Genomic DNA, 22,215 nt, shown 5'->3' with positions numbered 1-22,215 from the left:
TCCCCAAGGCTTCCCTCTATCATCCCAGACATCAAAGAAAATGGGATACCGCATTTGTCCATGATTACTTTTATGTTACAGGACAAACACAATTTTGCAGATGTATTAATAATTAAGGTTACTAAACTGTTTTAGTAACTAATCAAATGGGGATTATCTGGCTGTGCCTAATCTTACCACTGAGCCCTTTAAAAAGAGAGCTTGCTTCTGCTGTCAGCATAAAAGTCCTAGAGATTCAAAGTGTGAGAACCTTTGGGCAGGAGGGGAGCTCTCCATGGCTGACTCTAGAACCACATATTTACAGTGTGTGTGGTTTAAAGAAGCAAAAGGAGGAGAAGAGAAAGTGGGGGTATCACAGGATAATTCTAAAAATAAAGAAGGTGCTGTTCCTAGAAAGAGGGAATCTCTAGGCAGAGTAAATGAAGTTAAATGTATCTATCAGTATTTCATTAGATGCTGGAAATAAATACATTTGGTTGATCCAAATACATTCCAGGGTAAAAACTGACCTTTTTATGACCAGCATCTCTTTGTGAGACAGGTCAGGTGTTCAGAAATTGACATTCATTGGTTGTCTGTGACGGAGAATAGAGTGTCTGTTCAATAGGTCCCCTCCTGGAGAGGTTTTTAGGCTGTAAACCCCTGGGACCCAGTGATGCTATGGTTTTTGCTTACTCCCAGGGAGCCCTTAAGAGGGATTTTACTTTTTGCTATCAGATGAACAAAACGTTCTGGGATTTCTGCTTCTCCTCTAGTTTATGCTTCAAATTATGAGAAACTTGAAATCAGTCTATGATAGCAGCATAAGGATCATTTTGTTAGAAAGTATGAATGACACTAATGATGTCAACTCAAAAGTACTAATACTTTTATTGCATTATGAATCAGTAATCCACTAAATTATCCTTTAAAGTTATCCATATTTCCAACTGATGTCAACTCTTAGGATAAAATGTAGCACCCATGTTTAAAATGTAATTTATTTTTCTTGAGTTACCTCTTTTGAGTAGAAGACAGGTAATAGGGATATAGATATTTGATCATCCTTGTACTTAAAAAAATCAGCATCTGCATTCCCATATTACAAAAGATGACTTATTTCTCAGTTCCAACTCTGACACAGTTTCAGAGAATTTCCAAGTTAAAAAAAAATAAATTATTCTGAGGCTAAATGAAGATTTTAGATCAAAAGACAACATGTAGCAATATTTTAATTTACATTTAACTTACATCATATTGTAGGGTCACTTAAACGCACACAAAGGTTTACATATAAGTGCATGAAATTCAGAAATAAGACCAATTTCCACAAATAAAATCCCAATTATCCAGGATCATTGGGGAGCAAGATTTCTACACATACCCAGTTTTTAAGTAAGAAGGTTAACCATAAGATGGAAGTCTTTTCCTTATGTCTTATATGTTCTTGACTTTTTCTGCTCAGCTTAGGGCCTGGGTGGTCCACACTGGGGTCTCTGGGATATGAAAGTGGGGAGATCTGCTGACCCTGCCCTTAGTCCCACAGCCTGTGGTGCTTCCCAAGTGGTTTTGGTTTTGTAACCTCTTTATTTGATATCCATTGAAGTATACATCATGCATCTTCTTAATTTGTTGTTTCTATCGGTTATTGTCTTGGAAAATTGAAGAAACAATTTTATTAAAATTATTTCTTAAAAGACGTTTTTAAAAGTCACTGAGTGAAGGACTAGAGATGTTGTCTACGGCATTAAAATTTGGGGAATGGGTGTCCGTTATCAGCTTGACAGGTATGTCCTGGAGGATTCAAGTTACTAGAAGTCTAACCCTATACTAAGTGAGATGTGACTGGGTTACTTAATATAGATGAATGGCTTCTCTTTTCCTTTAATAATGGAAGAGGAAATATGCCAAAATCAGAGGCAGAACATCTATATTCTAATAACATATCTAGACATGGGTGCCATGAAGCAAGACCCTGTTGTGGAAGTGTCACCATATTGGGAGTGGAGAGATTTAAAGATCTCCATCGCCAGCCTCATCACCCACTAGTGGTATGGCTTTGGGACTTACCTTTCCCCTGAACTCAGCCTGTTCTATTAAGAGGGAGTACCCCTCGGTATCCACAAGGGATTAGTTCCAGGATCCCCACAGACACTAATCTATGGATGCTCAAGTCCCTTATACAAAATAGTGTAGCATTTGCACATGGATCTGCACATTCAACTCTATACTTTAAATCATCTCTAGATTACTTACAATACCTAATACAATGTAACTGCTATATAAATAGTTGTGAATACAACGTAAATGCTTTCTAAATAGTTTTGCTTTCTGGAACTTCCTGGAATTGTTTTTTCAAATAATTTCAATCAGTCCTTGGTTGAATCCATGGATTCAGAACCTGTAGACAGGGAGAGGCCACTGCATAACTAGAAAATCTCTAAGGTCCTTAGACCTTCCAAAGCCTTAGAGCTCCCAATCAATTCCCTGAGGCATGGTAAGGGACTAGAAGTTACTAGGAGGAATCTCTCCCAATAATATACAATATAGAAAGGTAATTGTGATGCTCTGAAAAACGAAAGGAAAGCTGTAAGTACACAGTCCAAAGGGAAAGAGGAACAGAACCTATGAGTGAACTTATAAATGACCCACTGTATATGATTAACCCTTTGAAAAGTATCATAAGGATTATTCTCCCCAAAACTGATGCCACTGATACAATTCTTGAAATTTAAGCTCCTTAAGTCATAGTGCTTAATTACACAGTCTTTTTGAACAAATGTATATGTGTACATGCAAATATTTATTCCTGAGTCAATAAGAACATCTTAAAGATATTCTAGAACTTCATTTAAATATCTTTTGGCTCTGTTGATTGGAATGGAATTGGCCTGTGGATCCTCCTGTGGAGAAGTTTTTATATGTTCATTTGCATATGGTCATCAGCTAATTTATCTTTTGGGATCAAGACCAGCAGTCAAAGCTATGATGGTGATGAAGATATGGAAACTCTTGCTTTGGTAGACTTGACCCTAAGCTAAGTGGGATAAGAAAAAAATTAAATTGAGGGATTAAGAATACTGAATCCATGATCTACAAATTGTACATGAAAAGTTCCCTTTAAAGAAAGACCTTTTTATGATAAGAGCATAACCCAGTAAAACAGTTAGGATTCATCTGTGTTTCTCCTCTTCAACTTGATCCAGATGCCGTTACTTGGACGAAGAATTAGCTCTCCTGCCAGACCAAGTTCTTCTCTTTTTTGATTGGATTCTACCCAAAAGTGCCTCAGGATGCAGGAAAGAATGGTCTTTTCTTCCATTATGGCAAACTTTTGACCTTCAAATTAAAGTAAATACCAACATCATTAGATAGATATATACCTTAAATGTGAGAAATCAGAAGTCTAATCAGAGGAAGCAAACAATTTTGTATTTTTGCAATGGGCCCTGGGAGAATCAGAATCACTTGGGATGCTTGTTAAAAATGAAGATTCTTGACTGCCCTTTCCTTCTCCCACCCAGTACATCTGAACAGCTGAGATGGGCCAGGAATTTATATTTTAGCAAAAGCCTAAACGAATCCTGGGCTCATTCAAGTCTGAGAATCACTACTCTAGATTACTTTCTTATTGAGCCTTTAATTTAATTTACTACAGAGTCACCAAATAAGCTTCAGACTCACCCATTTAAATCTGGTCTTATTATATGAATGCCTGTATTTGCATAAACGATAAAATGTTAGAGATTCTGAAGCTGAGCGTGTTTATAACACTTGGTGATGTGCATTCGCTTTGTTTAAGCACTTCAGCTGGCCTTGTGGTATTTTGTGTTTTGGTTTTCCAAAATGAAGTTCTTAAAAGCAACAAACAGAAATTAAATATAACAAATCATTACACATAAGTTTTCTACCGTATGAAGTATATCCTCTTTTCATCTAAAAGCTATAATATTGTCAGCGGTCTACCAAGGAAAGAATTATGCCTGTGTTTGGAGACAGGATGTTTAAAGAAGTAATTAAATGGAAATGGTCAGATGGGTGGATCCTAATCCAATCTGACTGGTAACATTATGGAAAGGAAAGATTATAACACACCCACAGAGGCCATGTAGGGATGCAGGGAGAAGAGCAGCAGGGATCCAACAAGCTAAGGACAGGCTTATTACAAATTCAGTTGTCACCTTGATCTTGGACTTCTAGCCTCCAGAATTGGGAGAAAATAAATTCCTGTGGCTTAAGCACACAGTGTCGGGTACTTTGTTAAGGCTGCGCCATAAAACTAATAAACTTTATGACAGTCACATTTTAAAACAATGTGTAGCAAAGGGGAGGGGAAAGGAAGTCAGTTTTTTAAAAGACAGTTGCCTATGGGATGCTATATCTCAAGAAATTTTTGTAAGAAAACCACGACTCCTCTGCTAACCTGAAAGGTGAGACTAGCTCTGGTGGATACAGACCTATACAGTTTCGGGGGCCCGCAGAGAAGGGCACATATGCGTATGTATGGCGTCCTTTCGAATTCTCAGGAAAGAACCGTTCTGGCTTGAATTCCTCAGGATCCGGGAAGTACTTTGGATCTCTATGCAGTGCATAGGGCAGGATGATTACTTGAGAGCCTTGCACGATTTTGTAACCCACTGTCAAGAAGTAGTCAATAGGCCATGAGGATGGAGCAAGACAGACCATAAAAATAACCCACTCTCCCTGCTATTCAAATTATACAATCCTCACCAACTTCACAGTCTTGGGTAAGATTACGGGCAAAGAAAGGAACAGGCGGGAAAAGGCGAAGGCTCTCCTTGATAACACATTCCAGATATTTAAGTTTCTTCAGGTCTTCTAGGGTAACAGGACGGTCAGACTTCCCTGGTTTTAACAGAATACACAGAATAAAAATTAAAGTATTATTTGAGCTTGGGAGATGGGACATTGATGAAGAATACACATCAAAACACTGAATGTTAAATATCTACAGCTAAAGTAGAATCTCTAATATTACCCATAATCAAAATAAAATGAGATCTATTCAGTGAAAGAAACCAGACACCAACAATCACATATTTGTAGGATTCAATTTATAGGAAGTACTCTGTTGTTTAGTTGCTAAGTCATGTCCAACTCTTTTGCGACCCAATGCACTGTAGCCCGCAAGGCTCCTCTGTTTGTGGGATTTCCCAGGCAAGAATACTGGAGGGGGTAGCTATTTCCTTCTCCAGGGGATCTTCCCTACCCAGGGATCCAACCCACATCTCCTGCATTGGCAGGTGGAGTCTTTACCACTGAGCCACCTGGAAAGCCCAGGAAGTACCCAGAACAGGTAGTAAGTCCCACTAGAGACAGATTAGAGATTGCCAGGGCCCAAGGGAAGAGAGGAGAGGGGCCAAGTAATGAGACAGGGTTTCCTTTTGGGGTGCTGGGAATCTGATGATGTCACTGCTGGCATCAGCCTGTAGGTTGCTGGCTGTGTAATAGAAATGTACATCCTAGCAGCTTAATGCATCTTCTCTCTCATTTGTGGCTAGATGCAATGAGGGATGAAACAGGTTTCCTTGACCCCATGACTCAATGCTTTTGCATGTACATCTACTTCATCTATTAAGCAGTGAGATGCCTGAGGATCGTACCATTTATCTGTGCATCATATGCCAGGCACTTAGCAAATGCCTGTATTCTTAGCCAGGCCTTGCTAAGAAAACTGGTATTAGAAGGAACCCCACCTCGGAACCTTCCTGCCTACTGCAGTACCTTTAGAACAGATCCTACTGCATACCCTTTCTGAGCAAGAACAACTCTTGCTTCGGTGGACATGATACCCACCGTGTAACTAGTGAAGGGGCTGAACATACCAAACACTTCTTCCAGTTCACTGTCCACTTTTTGCTGGACTTCTGGATATGAACCCAATAGATATAAGGACCAGTTTATTGCAGATGCAGTTGTATCGTGGCCCTACAAATGCAAGGAAAAATGGCTTAGCAGAGTCGTATGGCAAAGATTAGAAGAGAGAACTCCATTTTGAACTGTCTGGATCTGACAGCTGCACCGTGACTCCAAACATAATAAATTAAGTGGGTGCAGTATTTCACCTTGATAAGAAACAAAAGAGTCCCTTCAAAGGGGAGATTCATGCTTAGAGAGGCATTTCAACGCCACACAAGGTTGCATACGTGGTGAGAAGTGGCTGCGTTGTGATAATAAGGGAGCCTTTGGGCTTTCTGGTGGCTCAGAGGTTAAAGCATCTGCCTGCAACGCGGGAGACCTGGGTTCGATCCTTGGGTCGGAAAGATCCCCTGGAGAAGGAAATGGCAACCCACTCCAGTATTCTTGCCTGGAGAATCCCATGGATGGAGGAGCCTGGTGGGCTACAGTCCACGGGGTCGCAAAAAGTCGGACACGACTGAGCGACTTGACTTTCACTTTCACTTTCCCAAGGGGATAAGATGCTTTGTTAGACAGTTTTCAAGGGGAAATGTCTGACTTTCATGAGCCAATCTGCCAGACCTGTACTCCTCCACCTTCTAGCCTTTGTAAGGTGGGCTTTACCTGTGGACCCTGGAGGCCAGGAGTCTATGTGTGGTTCTGAGTAACATCTTCCACATCCAGAAGTTGATGCATCCCCTCCTGTAATACTGGCTGAGCTTTAGGCAAGATATTAAGTACTTTGCAGAAACTAACTCAATTATTCTTCAGAAAAACTTCGTGAAATACTTGATACCGCTGTTTACATTTTAGAGATTAAAAACAGATCCAAAAATTTTTTACCTGAGCTCTTCAGAAAAAAAAAATTATTTGAAAAATCAATAATAATAGTATAGCTCTATGAATAAGACTTTTAGGGGGCACTAAAGACAAAATTATTCCTCTGTGGAAGTACTTACTTTTCCATTTTCTCTATGCAACGCAAGTGATGATTATCATTTGTCTTTCTCTGGGCAGAAATCGCCAAAGCACCTGCTTCCTGAAACAGCTTCTCAGTTGAATTTGCTGTTGCTGTTGTTGAGTGACTCAGTCGTGTCTGACTCTTTGTGACCCCGTGGACTGTGGCCTGTCAAGTTCCTCTGTCGATGGGATTTCCCAGGCAAGAATACTGAGTGGGTTGCCATTTCTTCTCCAGGGTGTCTTCCCGACCCAGGGATTGAACCCACCTCTCCTGCATTGGCAGGAAGATTCTTAACCACTGAGCCACCAGGGAAGCCTCTGAGTTGAATTGTTTGAGGCTTATTCTGCAATTTTATACAACATGTATCTTTGGAGTCCATGATATTGGTGTCCTTGCCTCTTCTCAGGCTTGCGGTGCCTTCACGGAAGTCACTCTGAACTCCAGACAAGATCTGGCCCCTTTCACTCAGCTGTTTACCAAAGCCACAGACGGAAGTGCTCTTGCTAAATAATTCTTAATAACTGCTCTTGAATTTGTAAGTGGAAGCCTGATCCAAACAACTAAGAGACGCCTGCTGAGCATAGGGAAGCTGTGACAAGGATCTGGGGTGACAGGCAGCATCTCATAAGGCTAATCAGGAGCGAGCCAGAAGGAGAATTCAGGTCTAGGGACACTCAAAACAGCCTGCTTTCCTCCACTGCGCCCTCAGGAGCACGTGTGTTCGGCACTGTCCCCAGACGCCTGCAGGCAGGGCGGCTCATACCACCCAGGGGCGGCCTGCACTGAGCCATCCTAAACTACCCATGCACTTCACTTTCCTCCCGGGATATTACCAGGTGGCGCTTTTTAAAACATTTCTTCATCGTTATTTGGCAATCCATCCACTGAAAGATTCATTCTTCATTCTTTATAATATTTAATAATACTAGAATTACCTTTTGTAAAAACCACAGCTTTCTTTTAATGATGTGAAAACCAGAAATCCCTTTAGAATCCACAAACTAGTTAAATTCGCTATCAGAGGGCTCTTGCTAATCTTCTTTAGTTTGGGCAGCTCATAGCAGGAGTTCATTTGCTAGAACTTCAAAAAGGAGGTAGTGAAAAGACAGACTTGTGGGTTTCAGAGTTTTTGTTTTTTTAAGCATGAAGCAATACAGGGAACTGCGAAATTTCTGGCTGCTTTTCTACTTGGAAAAGTCTGATGGGTTTTAGGTTATCCTGAGAAAACTGCTTTACTCAGCACAAGTCAAAGGCTTTTTCTAAAGAAGGAAGTTGATCTGATAACTTAATCAGGTTCTTTTGTAATTTCTAGTTGTAATTTAGTGACTCATCCTCAGTTATATGAGGCTATTTTAAAAACAAATAAACTTTTAAAAATAATGCTAAACATTCAAAAACGTAACCGGAATTTTTTAAATGATACCCAAAAATGATGTGACAAGATAAAATACCTCAAACATAAAGGTGTCGACTTCTTCTCGAATATCTTCGTGACTCAGCTTGTTCCCTTGGTCATCAGTCACGTTTAAAAGCAAGTCAAGAAAAGCCCTGCATTTAGTTTTGTGTGGAGGAAAGTCCTTCTCCTTGTCGTTACTTGTACCTTCTTCATGTCTCTTCATTTCATTGACCCGTTCAGTGATGACCTGTATGATTTAAATAATATGGTCTTGTGTGGAGTTTGATATAGCCCTGTAATACATTTTCCCATGAAAATATTCTAGTTTCTTTCATGGATTTTTTTCTTCTAAACCTTTTCTATTCTGACTCAACAATAACTTAGGCTGTTGTGGAAAATATAGAAAAGCTTCCTGTTAACATTTTAGGGCATTATTTGATAAGACTTTTAAAAACAAATTTAACGTCAGACAAATCCAGCATATTCAAGTGCCATCCTTCTAACACGGGAATAGACTTGGTAGTCCCCTAAATGGTGCCCTAGAGATTTGAATGAGCTAATGAGAAAAAGCTTGGGTGGTGAAGAGAATGCAGTCATTATATAACAGGCTAATTATGGATCGCTCTCATTACTGGATGGATTGGAGAAAAGAAACATCAAGTTCATAGCTTACGTCACCGATGTGGTCGCTATTCCTGTTGCCTATAAGTCTCTCTCTTCAGATGCCAGTGTGGCTGGCTCCCTCCTTTTTAAAGGTTTGTCCCCTCTGCACACTATCAGAAAGACCTTCCCAGATCACTGCTACCCGGGTCCCCAGCACTCACTGTCTTCCTAACTCTATTTTTTTCATTTCACTCACCCCCTGACATTATATTATACCTGCTGTATAATATAATGCATACCTTAAATATAGCATCCCCATGGCAGCAAATCTGTCTTTGTTCACTGATGTAATTCCCACCCTTCCCTTGTGGCTCAGCTGATAAAGAATCTGCCTGCAATGTGGGAGACCTGGGTTCGATCCCTGGGTTGGGAAGATCGCCTGGAGAAGGGAAAGGCTACCCACTCCAGTATTCTAGCCTGGAGAACTCCATGGACTGTACAGTACGTGGGGTTGCAAAGAGCTGGACACCACTGAGCAACTTTCAGAGCACTGCCTGCCATTTAAGGATGTTCGTTAGATCTTTTCTGAGTGAATAAAAGAACTAAAGCCCATAAACTTAATTTGGTCATGTATTTCAACTTTGTCCTCCTATCAAGCAATTGACCAAACCTGCTGCTAAGTGGTCTGAATGAATGGATCCTAAGTTCTTTGGGGACAGAACACCATATTTCTCTTCATCCTTGGGGAAACTCCTAGTGCCAGGCACTCAGAATGCAATTTTCAATATTTATTAAGTAAATAGTATTGTCCATCCAATTTATAGTTCATTAATTATTGGTACTGATAGTAATGCATGTAATTTGAGAAAATAATTAATTACAGTTAAAAGATACAAACTGTTGGTCATTCTCCCACCACCCAGTAATGGAGATTACTCTGTCTTCCACTGTGGCCACCTTGATCTAATACGTCATTCATCCAAGGTCTCCTGTCAGTAACCACATACATAATGCTAATACATAATTAAGATGCAATCATGCTGTCTACTTTTTCCCATTATTATTCACCTTTCATGAGACATAGGTTCCAGACTATGGTAACACAACATAAAAATCTCAGACTTGTCAAGATCTGGACGTGGAGACTGGCTACGGTTCACAGCATCGTGAATGCACTTAATGGTAAGTTTTATGTTGAGTATGTTTTATCACAAGTAAAAAAAAAAAAAAAATCAAGGGCTTACATTGTTGGTAAAATCATGTACAATCTTTAGGCTCCTTCTGTGTTCCCGTCCATCTTTAAACATATAGAACACAAGGTCAAGCCAGAGCCAGGGCGTCTTCATTCTTTGATGTATCGAATCACTCATCCTATAATGATAAAAACACATCAGCTGACACATTGAAAATGTGTATTTCTTGACCCCTGATGTGATGCCCCGTCTCGGCGTGGGTGATATAGGGAATGGTGATGATTCATTTTAGAGGCTATTGAGAACTCCAGGCTTTACCATCAACATGAAGTCATGGACTATTATACATCTAGGGAAGCTTAAACATTGAATGCATTCTTGGGAGGGATGAAGAATCCATGATAAAACATTCTTACCAGATGACCATCTGATCTCTGCTTCTTTTTCTCCAGGGAGAGCTTTTGCCCTCCCCAGGCCACGCATGGCTCTTGCACCACAAGATCATATGAAATCTGCCTCTTTTTAATGTCCACTCATTCGCTTGCTCACTCCTCTGCAGTGCCAACAAAACAACTGACTTCCCTCTTCCACGGAAAAGTGCTCATTGATCCCCATCTGTCACATAGCTGTCACGAGCACCACCCTCAGCATTTCCAGTGAAAAGCAGAAAGACCTACATAACCTCCTCCTTTGTGACCAGCTTAGATGCCAATTCCACAAAAAGGACTTTTCATGGCCACTCAATCTGTAAAATGTATCCTTGTTTCCCCTCTCACATCAACTTGATCTTTTCTTTTCAAGTCATTATCTTATCAGTTGCTTCAATGCCTGTCTCCCCTTACTCTGTTTCATGTGCCCATTTGAAACTAGTCCGTACCTTGTGCAGTGAATGGCAGGTTAGATGCTCAACAATTAATAAGATTAAGTGAAATGAGCAGTGGATGAAACATAGGATATGTTGAATCAGATCCTGGCTCTGCCTCTTAATAATCATGAGCAATTTTAAAAGTAAAGTTGATTATTTCTATTAAGAAATGATACATACTCAAGTGTAGAAAATATAGGAAAGGAGAGTGAACCACAACAAAAATAAAACACAATAAGAAAAAGAAGCACACACACAACAACAATAAACACAGCTAACACTTTGATGTGGTATCTTCTCATTTTTCCATGAAAATGTATATCTTTCTCTTACAACTTAGCATCATAATATAATCTCTCAGTATAATATAAAATAGTCATTTTAAATTACTGTGTAATTTGAATGTGTTATAATTTACACAACTCTTCCTCTACTATTGAAATACATGCTTTAATTGATTAGGTTGATTTTTAGTATAATGTTTCATTTTGAAATGATGAAAAAGATACAATATAGACAGAAGTGATTTGCAATAATTTTTAAAGCCCTAATCAATAACAGTTTTAGAAATAATTGAAAGGATTTAATTTACCTATAAACGGCTCGAACATACTCAGAATCATTATTGCTTTGAGCACCAATGCTCTTTCCCATAGCTGTTTCTGTAAAATAGAGTGAGAAGTAACCATTCAATTCATGCACACATCTTGGGTACACTTTCCAGTGGCAGACACTTTAAAAAAAGACATTATGTCCTGTTCTGATATATTGCAGAATTCTTCTTTTCTCTCTTCTCTCAAATCTTCTGCTTTTCTTCCTCCCAGCTCCTGCCCTTCCTTCCCCCTGACCTGCTGGTCATGTTGGCTCCGTAACTGCTGGGTTTGAAGTCTTATGAATGGCCACTGCTTCTTAGGAGGCTAATTTAGCAATAGGACTATCCAGATGAACCCAAAATCCCTTCTAAATACCACCCCCCCAACACACACACCATGAACTGTTATTTTCTATTTGGGCCATTTTATCTTTACAGCCTAACTTTAAAAACAAATCAGTGAGACTTACCACAGATTATATCTAAGGTACAAAGAGTGACGTAAAAAAAGCAGTTAAACGCTTCTTGGTTAACATGCTTTTCAAGCTTAGTAACCAATATATTTGCTTGTTCATTCATGACATCTAAGAAATCCTCCAGAATTGTAAAATGGAAAGTGGGTGTTAACATTTTTCTCCTAGAGCGCCATTTGTTTCCAGTACTAGAAATACAATACATGGTTACAAAGAAAAAAGAAGCAACATCTGAAACAGACAAAATATAGTCAAGTCACCAAGTTCTCCTGAAATGGCTTATTCTGTAGATTCTCAATTGCTTTGATCAGAATGATAAAGACTCATGTATAGCTCCAGAATTGAATATTTTGGATACTGTTCTATATTACTAACATTTACAAAGGCATTTATTAAAAATGGAAACAATTAAAATTTTTCCTAAACTTCTAAGTTCTGAGGTTCTAAAGATTATAATTTTTCTCCCTTTTATCGATACTATAGTCCTCAGATGATCTGCTGCTCCCTGATTTACTTTAATCTCTATTATCCTTGAATTATCTAAAGTCCCCACAAGGGTCCTGTCTTTCTGGAGTCCTGTTTCTGAACCGACTCAAGAATTGAGGTCCCTATGTTTGATATACTTCTTTGGGGGGATGTGACTGCTTTTTCATTATATTTTCAAGATTTCCCTCTTCCAAACTATGCTTTATTCCATTCATGTATCAGTACCTCCTCATTGTTCTTGGAACACTAGTGATTATCACTATTGAATACAGTGCCTAGACATTACCATATATCCAGGACTCCTGTCAATCAAAGGCCCATTGTTAACTAGACTTTTCCTTCCACTTTCTCCCATAATTCTCAAGAGCTCAGTCTTGTTATTGGAAGAATACTTTGGGTCAGTACCTGAAATAACAAGTTACCCAGAGAAGAAACTGTTTCTATAAGACAGCTTTACAAATTTCCACTGACATACCTTGTAAGAAGTCCTAGTCCAAGCCATGGTTCTAAGAACTTGTACATATAGGATTTTTCAATGTGCTTTGAACTGTTTAAAATTACCTTAAAAAGAGAAAAAAAAAATTTGAGAGATATAGACATCAAAATGATATCAATTATAAGAACATCTGGCTAGAACACAACTACTTTTTAAAACAAGATTTCATAATTGTTATTTCTCTGGGATTCATTTTTATTCCTGTGCCTCAAAGAAATTCAATGAAGAGTTTTGAACATATAACTGTCATTCAGTCTTGAGGACTAAATGCAATTGAAAGAAAACACCCAAGATGATTCCTGGTTTCTGCCACCAACTAGGAACTGAATAGAGAATTTACTGAGGGAAATGGGGAGAGGCAGGTGAATGTGGAGAAAGACCACATCTAACGAGATTCCCACACCATCAGACAGACAGTGGAATATTAGCCATGTTTACCACATACTCACTTCCACATTTTCTGCGTTATAAAGGACCACGAGAGGTACGGGCCCGAGCCAGAGTTTCAGCAGTGGCAGATGTCGGTATTCTTCAGTGTAATCAATGATCTGCTGAAAAAAATCTGGGAGAAATATTTAACCTTAAAATCAATCAAGACAAGAATGCTGTCTGATAAGGATCTACCATAGAGCACAGGAAACTCTACTTAATACTCTGTAATGACCTATATGAGAAAAGAATCTAAAAAAAGAGTGGATATATATGTATATATATACATATGAGAGAGTCATTTCCTAAGCAGGTTGATAAGTCTAGGGGGTCCCCAAGGAGAGAGGGGTCTGGAATTCTCAAGGAGGAGGAAAGGACAAACTTTTTTTCCCCTCTACATTCCTTAGGATTATATAACAATAATGTATCCTGCTTGAGGACAGTCTCTGGAAAAAACCTTCTGGCTCATCCTGTTATCTTAAAATGTAACTTATGGGAGTAGGTCTAGTGAGGTCTTTACAACCTCCAGACATTCTTTTGATTCACTGTAGTAACTAATTAGCGTATATAACTCCATTGCTAACACTAGCAAGGGGGTACTCTTTCTGCCCCCTTCTGATGCCTATGTCAGAAGCTTTCTCTATCTCCTTTATACTTTAATAAAACTTGATTACACAAAAGCTCTGGGCGGTCAAGCCTCGTCTCTGGCCCCAGATTGAATTCTTCTCCTCCAGAGGCCAAGAATCCCAGCGTCTTTTTGTGGTTCAGCAACAACCTTTCACACACACACACACACACACACACATACACACATATATATGTATAACTGATTCACTTTGCTGTATATCTGAAACTAACATAACATTGTGAATCAACTATACGCCAATACTTTTCTTTTAAAAAAAGACAAGAATTTTGTAATAAGTTCCTTATTTTAGATTCCGCAGAGAAGTGAGATCACACAACATTTATCTTCTTTGTCAGACATTTCACTTAGCATTAATGGCCTCCAGTTTCATCCATGTTTTCACAAATGGCAATATTTCCTTCTTTTCATGACTGAATAATATTCCAGTGTGTGTGTGTGTGTGACATTCTCTTTATCCATTCATCCAGGGATGGACACTTGGGTTGCTTCATGCCGATATACTGCCTCCCTCAGTCTGATCTGACAGAGGAGAAAGGGAAGTCTGAATCTGTGGCTTGAAGGTATCAGGCCCAGTAGCAGGCAGCCGCCGAGGAAGACAGGTGATGACACAGAAGCAAAAGCAAGAGTCTACTAGAGTTCAAGAGGCTCATGGGAAGACAGCCACAAAATTCAAGGCACAGCCTCCATGTGAGACAAGATGCCGAGGACAGGAAATATTTCTCAGAATATTCTGAAATCTCCGATTTTGTTGAGCTCAACACTGGGCACAAAGCAGGGCCTCGATAAATGGATGATTGACAATCTTAAAGAACTTATTCTAACCAAGTTTGGACAGCGCTCTAAATTTAACCACAGGCATTAAATTTAATCCTTAAAATTACTCTGTAATACTTCAAGTCCATGCTTAAAAAAAAAAAAAAAAAGAAACCACTCTAACTTATAATTTTAAACAAATTTCCCAAAATCAAACAACTTGATTGCAAAGCTGGAAATTGAGCCAAGGTTTGCCTGATGCCAAAATCCAGTATTTATATGCTGGATTAAAATGGCCCTTTATGAAAGACAGTACCCTGTCATTCTCTTCACTCAGCAAGTAATTCCAAAGACAACTCACAGTTTGTTTTAAAATAGGTCTTATTCAGTGGAGATTTCAATTATTCTCAAAAAGAACATGAGACTCCTTAAGCGTACTGTTTCTTTAGTGGGGATGGGAAGGTCTCTATTTTTACATAAATTTTTTGTTTAATATTATAAAGCCTTAGAATAGAAAGGGAAGTTAGCTCAGCTTTTAAGTATTAGGGACTTCTCTGGTAGTTTAGATGGTAAAGAATCTGTTTGTAATGCAGGAGACTTGGGTTCAATCCTGGGTGGGAAAGATCGCCTGGAGAAGGGAATGGCTACCCACTCCAGTATTCTTGCCTGGAGAATCCCATGGACAGAGGAGCCTGGTGGGCTACAGTCCATGGGGTCACAAAGAGTCGGACACGACTGAGCAACTAACACTTTCAAGATGAGTTTACAAATGTGGTTCTGATATAAATAAATGTGTTGTTAGATCACTTGTGACGTTAGTCACTTTGATGTTTGGCTGGTGAAAAATTTACTTGGATTTCTTCTGCCCTAAAATATGTTCAGTATTTTGGTAAACACTCTCCCACGAGGCCTCGTGGCATTTTTGTGAGTTTAAGATGACAGTATTGTTTTGCTTGGGAAAACAGAGGAAAATAACCCTTCAAGCATTGCAGTTAATCTTTAGCCTGTAAAACCACTAGTATTTACAATTAATTGGAGGGGGAATTGGGTTCCGGTCCCTGACTTATTTTAAAATATGTCATATTGAGCAAATCTTTTCAGCTCTGGGTAATTCAATTTATACCCCCATGACAATAAAGTATGTGTGTTCTTAGTTGTGTTTGACTCTTTGCAACTCCATGGACTGTAGCCCACTAGGCTCATCTGTCCATGGGATTTTTTTCCAGGCAAGCATACTGGAGTGGGTTGCCATTTCCTCCTCCAGGGGATCTTCCCAACCCAGGGATCGAACCCCAGTCCCTTTGATCCCGTTTCTTGGGTCTCGTGCATTGGCAGGCAGATTCTTTACCACTGGTGCCACCTGGGAAGCACTGAAAATAAAGTGTTCATATCTGTTAGTAATTCATCCTCCCTAATGGAGAACTCCAAATCTCAGATACTTCTGAGACTTTTCTAGCTTACAGCGATCTTTTCCACCAGCAAAACAATATAAATCTCTCTTCAAAAACATGATCTCAATAAAAATAAATTCACTCTTAAATAAGTAAGAATTTTGAAACTTCCTGCATGAGTTTTCAAGAAGGCCTGGCCATAAGTGTTGTTATTACATAACCTCTTTAAAAGGGCTAAAATATGAAAGTCAAGAAGGAATCAAAGTTGTGGTCAAGTCTTGTGATGTCTGGATGGGGAAGAACCTCAAGGGTCTTTTGAGAGAGAGAGACAAAGAGAGACTTCTGTGTTCTAAGGGATTTCTCTTGTTCCAGGTGGTGCAAGTGGTAAAAAAACCCGCCTGCCAACGCAGGAGATGTAAGGGACCTGGGTTCCATCCCTGGGTTGGGAAGATCCCCTGGAGAAGGGCATGACCACCCACTCCAGTATTCTTGCTTTGGAGAATCCCATGGACAGACGAGCCTGGCGGGCTACCGCCCATGGGGCCACAAAGAGTAGAACGCGACTGAAGCTGCTTAGCACGCAGGCACAGGGAAGTTTCTGCCCTTAAAGGCTTGAAGAGCCCAGACAGAAGCAAAGACAGCAGTGTTCTGAGGTGTGGGGGCAGCTACGAGGTGGAAAAAGAAGCAGAAAAGCAGGACAAGAGCCTAGAAAGCTTGCGATCTATGCTGCACAGGCAGAAAAAGTTCGTTTGGACCAGAGGCACCCGCAATTTTGCCAGGTGTCATAGGGAACCTGGATAGGACTGGGAATCCGTCTTCTAATGAGTGGCTTACAAATTCTCTCTCTCCCGGCGTCGGCAGGCTGGGCACTTCAGTGTCCAGACTACATCCACGAGGGCCAGCCGGCGGCACGGGCCGGAAACCCGGGCCCTCGGATAGGGACGCGGCCGGCGCCCTTACCTCTTGAGTCCGGCTTCAACATCAGCGCGTGTCCCACCACGGGGTAGGGGTCCCCAACGGTCGGGACAGGACGCATCTGATGCCATTTCCGCGCGAAGCTCGCCACCATCTGCAGGAGGTTCAGGGTGAGGGTGGCGCCTGCCAGGGAGACGGCGCACAGCCCGCCCCAGAGCAGCAGCTTCAGCCCGGCACTCAGCAACCAAGGCGCCAGCATCGCGCCAGCGGGGCCGCTGTGCATCGGGGCCGAGACCTCGGGGAGTGCGCTGGCGCGGTCCAGCCCCCCGAGGTCAAGTTCGCGGGCGCTGGGAGGTGTTCCCGGCCTCTGGGCGGTCCCGGAGCGGAGGAGGGGGCGCGCCGGGCCGGGTCACTTCCCTCCTCCGGCCGGTGGAGGGGGTGGGCACCCGCCTGGCTCCCACCGTGGTCTTCGAGCCTACGACGCCCGGCCGGGCTTGTTACGAGCCGGGTCAAAGCCTTGGTAACGCGCACCGGCCTCTGTTGTGCTTCCAGCGGAAAACGAAAGTCCGGAAAGCGGCTTGAGCGCTCAATAGGCTGCGTGGGTGTAAACGGAGGCGCGCTAGTGGGTGGAGACGGGCGGATAATGAAGGTGGAGTGGAAGGAAGCAGCTTAGTGATGGAGAAGGTGTCCAGGGGCTGGGGGCGCTGCGTGGGTTATGCCCAGCAGCTGCTGGGTCCTGGACAACTTCGGAGTACAGCGAGCAGGATGTTTTAAAGTGGGGGTGAGGGAAGCGTCTGGTTTGAAGCTCAGCCTCTGGAGCTCCGTTTGCGCCCCCGGCTGGGTATCTAACCTCGCTCCCTTGCACTCCGCTAGGGCCGGCTGCCAGCCCGGATGAAGATGGGTTGCTTCTTGGCTTCCACGTTAGGGTCCCCCGGGCAGCTACCTACGTTGATCCTGAGTAGCCTTAGGGGCACGACCTTCGGGGCACCAGTTACCAGGCTGCACTGGGCGGCCGATTGCGACACAGGTGAGTTGAGTAATCCAAGTTGTGATCCAGGTATTTTTCAGAATATTTTTCGGGACCTAGAAAAGTTAGCACCCCAAGAGAACAAGACAAGGGCGGGTGGGTGAGGATGAAGGTGGGCGTCTCTGAAAGCAGTGGAGGTAAGTGATGCTGGGAGAGGAGGGTTTAATAAGGAGACAGCAGTTGGGGAGCATGCTGAAGAGGGGAAGACACACCAATGAGTCCGCAGAGGGAAAAGGCAAGGACAGTGAGAAGGACGCTCCGGTTCTGCCCAGGGCCTGGGTTCTCTGATTCTCAATTCCGCCCTTTTCTCCAGGTACCCAGTCCTGACTCTCATTTCCTTCTCTACTCTGGATACTTCCTCGAAAAGGGGCTGAGAGGGGAGTGTGCCTCTCCTAGCAGCAGGTCCCTAAGCTGTAGAAAAAGTGCCAAGGAAGGTGAAGCGTTGCGAATACCCTGCATTTTTTTTTCTTTTTTAAATTATGAAAGTATGATAACACATTTACAGGAGACGTGAGAAATACAGAGCAGAGTTACATTCAGTTCCACTATAAAAATTATTTTTAAAGTAGATAAATTAAGATTTTTACTTGGAGTTTCAATATCAAAAAGTAGATAAATTAAGATTTTTTTGGTTGGAATTTCAGTATCAAACTCTCAAAAATTAATAGAATAGGCAGAAAAGTAGAAGGACATAGTAGACCTGAAAAGCACTATGAACCAGTTCAACATAATTAAGATTTATACAATTTTCACACAACAGCAGGATGCAAAGAGAATACCCTGCATTTTTACTTTGCTTAATTGGATTAGTTTGTGAGCTACTGTATAGTTTGTTCACAGCCACTTGCAGAGAAAACCTAAGACTTTTCTCTAACTGAATTTCTTCAAGTCATCAACATATCCTGACATAGAACAATGTTTGTGAAATATTAAGTGAAAAAAATAAGCAAGTCGCAGAACCAAGTATATAACCTAATGCCCTCTTTGGGAGACATTTTTTCCTCTCTCTCTACCGCTAGACTGATACCTGGAAAGAAAAATACTGATCAACTTGATCATTTGGGAATGGAGAAGAAACTTGCACTCTTATGTGATTCACGTCTATATTGTTTAAGACTTTAAAAAAGTGTATCTGTGCAATATCTGTTAGTATATCTTCCTGGGCTTTCATTTCCTCCTCTCTAAAGGATTGAGGGTAGAACTTCCCGGTGGCCCCGTGATTAAGACTGCACTTCTACTTGGTCAGGAACTAAGATCCCACATGACTAAGATCTCTCCAAAAAATGTATCGAGGATGAACTACAAGGCCAGTTATACATATAAATGTACCGGGTTTGTATATATCTGACTCCCTGCTCATCTCTGTGGACAAAACAAGGACTATAACATACAAGCGCTGCCCTCGGAAGTGGAGAAAGAGGGTGGGCGGGGAGTGGGGGTGAGTGATCCCGGGAGCAGCAAATGTGAGCCAAGAAATGTCCCCACTCAGGGGAGGATATGAGAGATTCAAAAGTCAATAGAGGGTCTCCTGTTTGCAGCACAGGTCAACTCATAGTGACAAGAGCAAGATAATTTGACTGGTGGCATGGAGCAAGCTGAAATAGAGTTTGACTGCCAGGTTTAAACATTTGATTTCTATTTTGAAGGCAATTTGTGAGTGAGGAAGAGGCACTGAAGTTTTTTTTGTTTGTTTGTTTGCTTGTTTTTAAAGGGGCAACACAATAAGAGCCTTCTATTTTGTTCCTTTTCCTCTTTCCTATGGTTTCCTTGTTACCAGATGGGACCTTCTCATACTGCCTTGGAATATTGAAATTTCAGATGAAACCAGTCAAATGGCCAGGCCTGCAAAAAACGTACAACACCATCCTTCTTTCCTGGAGACAAAGTACACAGTGAGTCCACCATAAAGTGGAAGGATCCTCTGTGTAGGGAACAGTGCCCTGCCAAGGTCAAGACTATCAACCTTTGTAACCGTGTTGATTATCAGCCTCGCAGAATGAATCCGACTGAGTAGGAAGGTGTGAACCTTCCCTCCTGAAGATTCATTTTAGATTAAAGGATGAATTCCTTCTCACTTGGAAGGTCTTTGTTTGCTACTTTCTCCAGCTTGAAATAAGTGCTTTTGACAGTTAAAGTTGTAGGCCAGAATATTTTATAAACTACAGAAGGGCTTTGTAAATGTTGACACTTGGACTTACTTAAATTTTCTGTCACTTGGAATGGTTCCCAATATGAAAAAGGTATTTTAGACTGAAAAACAAATTCTGGCTGGATACAGAACTATGGTATCTATATACTCTCACACATGAAACATCAGTGTTAATTCCTATTGTCTTCAATTCCTCTCCATGTATTCTCTCCTGAAGCCTCTGCAGTCAAGAGTTTTGCCTTGACTATTCTAGCACAGATCTTGTCAAGATCACCAATATCTTCCATGTTCTTTTTTATTTTAAGTCACTCAGTCCTGTCTGACTCTTTGTGACCCCATGGACTATATAGTCCATGGTATTCTCCAGGCCAGAATACTGGAGTGGGTAGCTTTTCCTTCTCCAGGGCATCTTCCCAACTCAGGGAAGGAACCCAGGTCTCTCGCATGGAGAGTGGATTCTTCACCAGCTGAGCCACAAGGGAAGCCACAAGGGAAGAATACTGGAGTGGGTAGCCTATCCCTTTTCCAGGGAATCTTCCTGACCCAGGAATCGAGCCAGGGTCTCCTGCATTGCAGGAGTATTCTTTACCAACTGAGCTATGAGGGAAGCCCTATCTTCCATGTAGCTAAACCTTTAAGTCATTTCTCAGACCCTATATAAATTGACTTATCAACAGTATTCAACATACGTGAGTGCTTATTACTTCCTTGAACCCCTGCCCCGTCTAACTTTGAGGATTCCATATTCTCTGGATTGTCTTCTCCCTCACCAGTCATTCTTTCTGCTTTGCTAGTTTCTCTTCGAACCACACACCACTAGATGTTAAAATACCTAGAGCTCGAACTCTCCCTTCACACACACACACACACACACACACACACACACACACACCTGGGGGTATATGTATCTATATGTATATATATTACCCCAGTCTGAACCTCCTCTCTAAACCCCAGTGTAACATCTCCACTTAGACATCTAATAGGCATCAAACAAACACATCCCAACATGCTTCCAAATCTGCTTCTCTTGAATTCTTTCTGATTTTGGTAAAGGTCAACATCATCTTTCCAAGTATTAAACCGAAGCCTTGGGGTCAACCTAGATTCCTTTTGTTGTTGTTGTTACCCTCCTCATCCAATCCAACAGCAAATCCTATTGGCTCAAATTTGAGAACACACCCAAAGTCCCTGACTTGTCACCAGCTGCCCTTCTGTCATCTAATCTGAAACATCATCTCATATCAGATTATATCACTCTGTCCTCAAAATTCTCCAATGGCTTCTGGTTTCAGGTAACTTATAACTCCCACTGCCAAAAAGAATCTTAATCCCTTGCCCCTGTTACTTTACTGATCTCCTCTCTTATTATTTATCCCCTTGATAAGTCCATCCCGTGTCCCACCAGCCTCTTTACTGCTCTCTAAACCTCCAGGTATGCTCCCGTTTTAGACTGTGTGTTTTCCCCTCTGTCTGGAATTCTTTTTTCATCTCTTTATGACTTCTTTTCTCATTTTCTTTGAGTCTTTGCTCAAATACTCTTTGCAATAAAGCCTTTCCTGATTATTCTGTCTAAACTTGCAACTCTTTCCATCCCGTCACATGGCCGTATTTTATGTTTCTTTATAGCATTTATTATTATCTGACCTTATATTTCTATTGATTTGTTTATACTGTGTCCTCCATGAGAATATAAATTCTATTAGGGCAAAGTCTTTGTCTTGTTCAGCCCAATGGTCCAGAATCTTACACGAAGAAGGTGCTTGATAAATATTTGGTGAAGTAATAAATCCAGGATGACTGTCACACAGATGCTTAGGGCATGTATTCACATTAATATATGAAAGTATATTATTTATGAATATGCCTTTTTATCTAGCAGTATATAACTGTCTTGACTTTTTTTGGTCTTGTTCTATTGTTAATGCCATCAAAATCC

At 41.2% G+C, this 22,215-nt stretch overlaps 1 protein-coding gene across 1 annotated transcript; it reads right to left on the bottom strand.

Annotated features, from left to right (window-relative positions):
• Window positions 1–1,031: 1,031 nt before the first annotated feature.
• LOC122432373 (cytochrome P450 4V2) lies at window positions 1,032–17,658 on the bottom strand. Its single transcript, XM_043454254.1, has 11 exons — window positions 17,146–17,658; window positions 13,413–13,525; window positions 12,943–13,028; window positions 11,979–12,169; window positions 11,509–11,578; window positions 10,103–10,229; window positions 8,311–8,502; window positions 5,826–5,928; window positions 4,711–4,845; window positions 4,437–4,616; window positions 1,032–3,318 (listed from the first exon to the last, which is right to left on the bottom strand). The coding sequence occupies exons 1-11, from the start codon at window positions 17,381–17,383 to the stop codon at window positions 3,146–3,148; spliced, it is 1,608 nt and encodes a 535-aa protein (XP_043310189.1). The 5' UTR covers window positions 17,384–17,658; the 3' UTR covers window positions 1,032–3,145.
• Between the last annotated feature and the right edge of the window lie 4,557 nt (window positions 17,659–22,215).

Source organism: Cervus canadensis, chromosome 31 (genome assembly GCF_019320065.1).
Source record: "Cervus canadensis isolate Bull #8, Minnesota chromosome 31, ASM1932006v1, whole genome shotgun sequence".
In the NCBI taxonomy this organism is placed as follows: domain Eukaryota; kingdom Metazoa; phylum Chordata; class Mammalia; order Artiodactyla; family Cervidae; genus Cervus; species Cervus canadensis.
Note: the sequence above shows the minus strand (reverse complement) of the source record. Positions and strands in the feature narration are given on the sequence as shown.